Source organism: Propithecus coquereli, unplaced genomic scaffold, assembly GCF_000956105.1.
Source record: "Propithecus coquereli isolate 6110/MARCELLA unplaced genomic scaffold, Pcoq_1.0 Scaffold3, whole genome shotgun sequence".
NCBI classification, from domain to species: domain Eukaryota; kingdom Metazoa; phylum Chordata; class Mammalia; order Primates; family Indriidae; genus Propithecus; species Propithecus coquereli.
The window spans coordinates 19,843,609-19,846,840 of NW_012148618.1; the positions used below are offsets into that span (position 1 = coordinate 19,843,609).

Genomic DNA, 3,232 nt, shown 5'->3' on the forward strand with positions numbered 1-3,232 from the left:
TAGGTGCTAGGAATGTAACAGTGAATAAAACAAAACCCTGCTCTCATGGAGCTTACAACTTCCTAGGGGAGGGGTGGTGTGGAGAGGGGCAATAAATAAGTAAATAGATCAAATGGTGACATATACAAAGAAGAAAAATAGCAGGATAAAATGAAATTAAATGATGATGGGAAGGATGCTACTTTATATTAGGTCATCAGGAAAAGGCCATCCTGATATATGGGGACATTTGAACAGACTTGAATCAAATGAAGAAAAGAGCCATATAGCTATCTCAGAGAACAGCATTTGAGGCAGAGGAAACAACAAGTGCAAGCCCTTACACAGGAGTACACTTGAGATGACTAGAGGAATAGCAAGGAGCCTAGTAAAGGAACAAACAGAAAAATGGTTAGAAAGGCAGCCAAAGGTGAGCTTACCATAGGGCCGTGTAGGCCATGTTAAGGATTTTGGATTTTACTGAGGGGCATTGGGGACCATTAAAAGATATGGAGTAAAGAAATGACATAATCTGACTTACATTTTAAAAGGATCACTCTGCTACTTGTGGAGAACAGGACAAGGATGAAAATAAGGAGACCAGTTAAGAGGCTATTGCAATAATCCAGGTGAGAGATGATGTTGGCTTGGACCAGAGTAGCAGAGGTAGAAATGGTAAGTAGCAGTCAGATACTGGATATGTTTCGAAGATACATAATGCCACCTGGATTTGCCAATGGATTGTTTGTGGGGTGAGAGACAAAGAGAGGAGTTAAGTATAATGCTAAGGTTTTTGGGCCTAGTCAGTGGACAAGGAACTTAAACTCCAAAATAAATACTAACAGGTTGTGGAAAAGTCACTCTATTAATAATGAAGCCAAATAGTGTCCATGTATCTAAAAGAATAAGTTTTCTTAAACAGAAAACTTTTGTATCCTACGCAGAATTTTTTTTGCTAAGTAGTAGTATTGTCGTCCTAACAGCAAAGCAAACTAAATATAAAAACATATGAAAAGAACTAGTGGTACTTTGGTGTGATGAGGTAATTTATACCTATAGAATCTCTATCATTTTAATTCCCCTCAAAACAAGTCTTACCAACTTGAAGTTAATCTTAATCATTTGTTTCAGTGCTTTAAATCCCCATTCTCCTTTTTCACCTTCAAGTTCCAAAACCTACAAAAGGGAAGAAACTTTTAGTCTACTTTAATATGAATACATTATTTTCTAATGACATCTAATGTCTTCAGTTTGGAATTAATATTGCATCATATACATGAAAAACATTTCCCCAAGGATTTCACCATTTCTCAGTGTCTCTTTTTAAAGGCTTTAAAAAAACCAGACAAGTCTTAAGATGCTTACTTAAGGATAAGTGAGTGTATTTTGAAGTTCCCCCATCAAAAGATTAAGAACTACGTCTCAATTATTATATAGTCCTAGAAGTACTTTTTCCTCCTAAATAACCTTTGGTAAAAATAATCCAAAAGTATATCAGTATGTCAAGAAATCAAGCTATTTATAACAGTGCAACCACACCTGTGTGAGCTATCCCAAAAGAAGGAACAAGGTTGCAGTGATAATACCTACTGACTGACCATCACATTGGTTCTCCTGCCAGAACCATACTAGCTGTTCAGGACAAAGGCCCTGCTCCATAGACAGCTTGATCAGAAAAACAACAGGATAGCTCTTTTGAAATATTTACTTGTTCTGTACAATGCAAACTTACCTTACAGGATTATCAATAAGTATTCAAAACACATTTCTGAGGTAAAATCACTTGGGCCTTATTTAATCTAATACATCATTAAAAAAAAATTTAAGACACAGAATCAACTGGAAAAAATATAAACCTTTTGGAAACTGCTTAATGCTGCTTTTGGGTCATCTTCTTTTAATGCTTTGGAATTATAGTACTGATTTTCCAAATCCACATTTGGCTCAGAGTTACTATCTTCAGAGTATTCCTGTGTGTTGGAAAGAAAGAGATATTAGGAAAAAAAAGAACTCTACATGTTGCACTTTAAAATGTGAATACTGTTAAGATGGAAAAGCCATACATTTAAACAAAACAAAACAAGCTTGAATACATAGGTAAAATGGCATTGATATTTAACCATGATGTAAAAGGGGGTAGAGTCACTGGGAGGGAGAAGGAGGAGGCAGCTGAAAGCAAGTGTATGATAAATTAGAATTATTTCTTTCTGTCAGGTCAGAACTATAATTTCCACAGAATCAACCCAAATGAAAATGCAAATAACTAATATTAGTTAATGACCCCAATTCTGTAGTGGTTAAGCTTTCATTGGTCATGGAACCTGAGAAAAATCTAATGTACACGTGTTCCAATTATTAATCTTTGGTTCTGTAATCTAATTTCTTCTACTCCCTGAGTCTAAACTTCATTGCTCTAACATGGTCTAACTAGCTAGGATGGCAATCTACTTATGACAGAGTAGTATAATGCTAAATGTAATTATATATTAATAAGAATATTTGTCTTGTGCATTTCACAATACAATAGCTGCTTGTATTAGTGTAACAACTAGCTTTATAACAAATCAAAATAAGTAAAGTGAAATGGGTTTATATAGTTTTATGAGATTTTCCAACATATGAATTCAGTTCTTAGTGAAAAACAATAAGGCAGAAGGAAAAATTGGAATAAAACTATTTTGTGGAGCAGTGTAAACAAGTTGTTTTAAATAGTTCTAAGACATTCCATCTAACAATGAGGATTACAATGGTTTAATGAAAATTATTATACAGAGATTATTATACAGAGACAGAGATTATTTCCTTCTCTTTTACAAGTCATTACAAAGGGCAAGTTTATGTCAAATTAAGAATAGTACATGGAAGTAAACACAAAAAGACAAGAACAGTATTACAGAGTTATTTCTAAATCCAAATACAGTTAATAAATTTCTTTATGAGATATTTATGGAAAATTCTATAAAGTCTCATAAAGGCATAGGCATGAAGAAAAGTACGCTGAGCATAGTGTTTGGAGAGCTCAAAAATTCGTCAACACAGGATGAATTTTTCAACAATCGAAATAGTGACTTTGTAACGTGCGCCCTCTGGTGGATAATTACTTCCTCGTGTGAAGACAGGAAACGCACTCAGTCATGCTTAACGTATGAAAACGACTTGGAACATTTCTTTCAGGAACAAGATCAAACTCTGGGTAGTAAATAAATTTCTTAATGATTCATTCACTTCTTAATGCTCATAATCTAGATATGAC

General features: G+C 34.2%; 1 protein-coding gene across 1 annotated transcript in view; it reads right to left on the reverse strand.

Annotated features, from left to right (window-relative positions):
- COPS2 (COP9 signalosome subunit 2) overlaps positions 1-3,232 on the reverse strand; it is a 73,755-nt gene that overhangs the window by 40,206 nt on the left and 30,317 nt on the right. Inside the window, exons 2-3 of the mRNA XM_012649148.1 lie at positions 1,836-1,949; positions 1,078-1,155 (exon numbers count right to left, since the gene is read on the reverse strand). Coding sequence (XP_012504602.1) covers positions 1,078-1,155; positions 1,836-1,949 — 192 coding nt within the window. The remainder of the gene's footprint in view (positions 1-1,077; positions 1,156-1,835; positions 1,950-3,232) is intronic.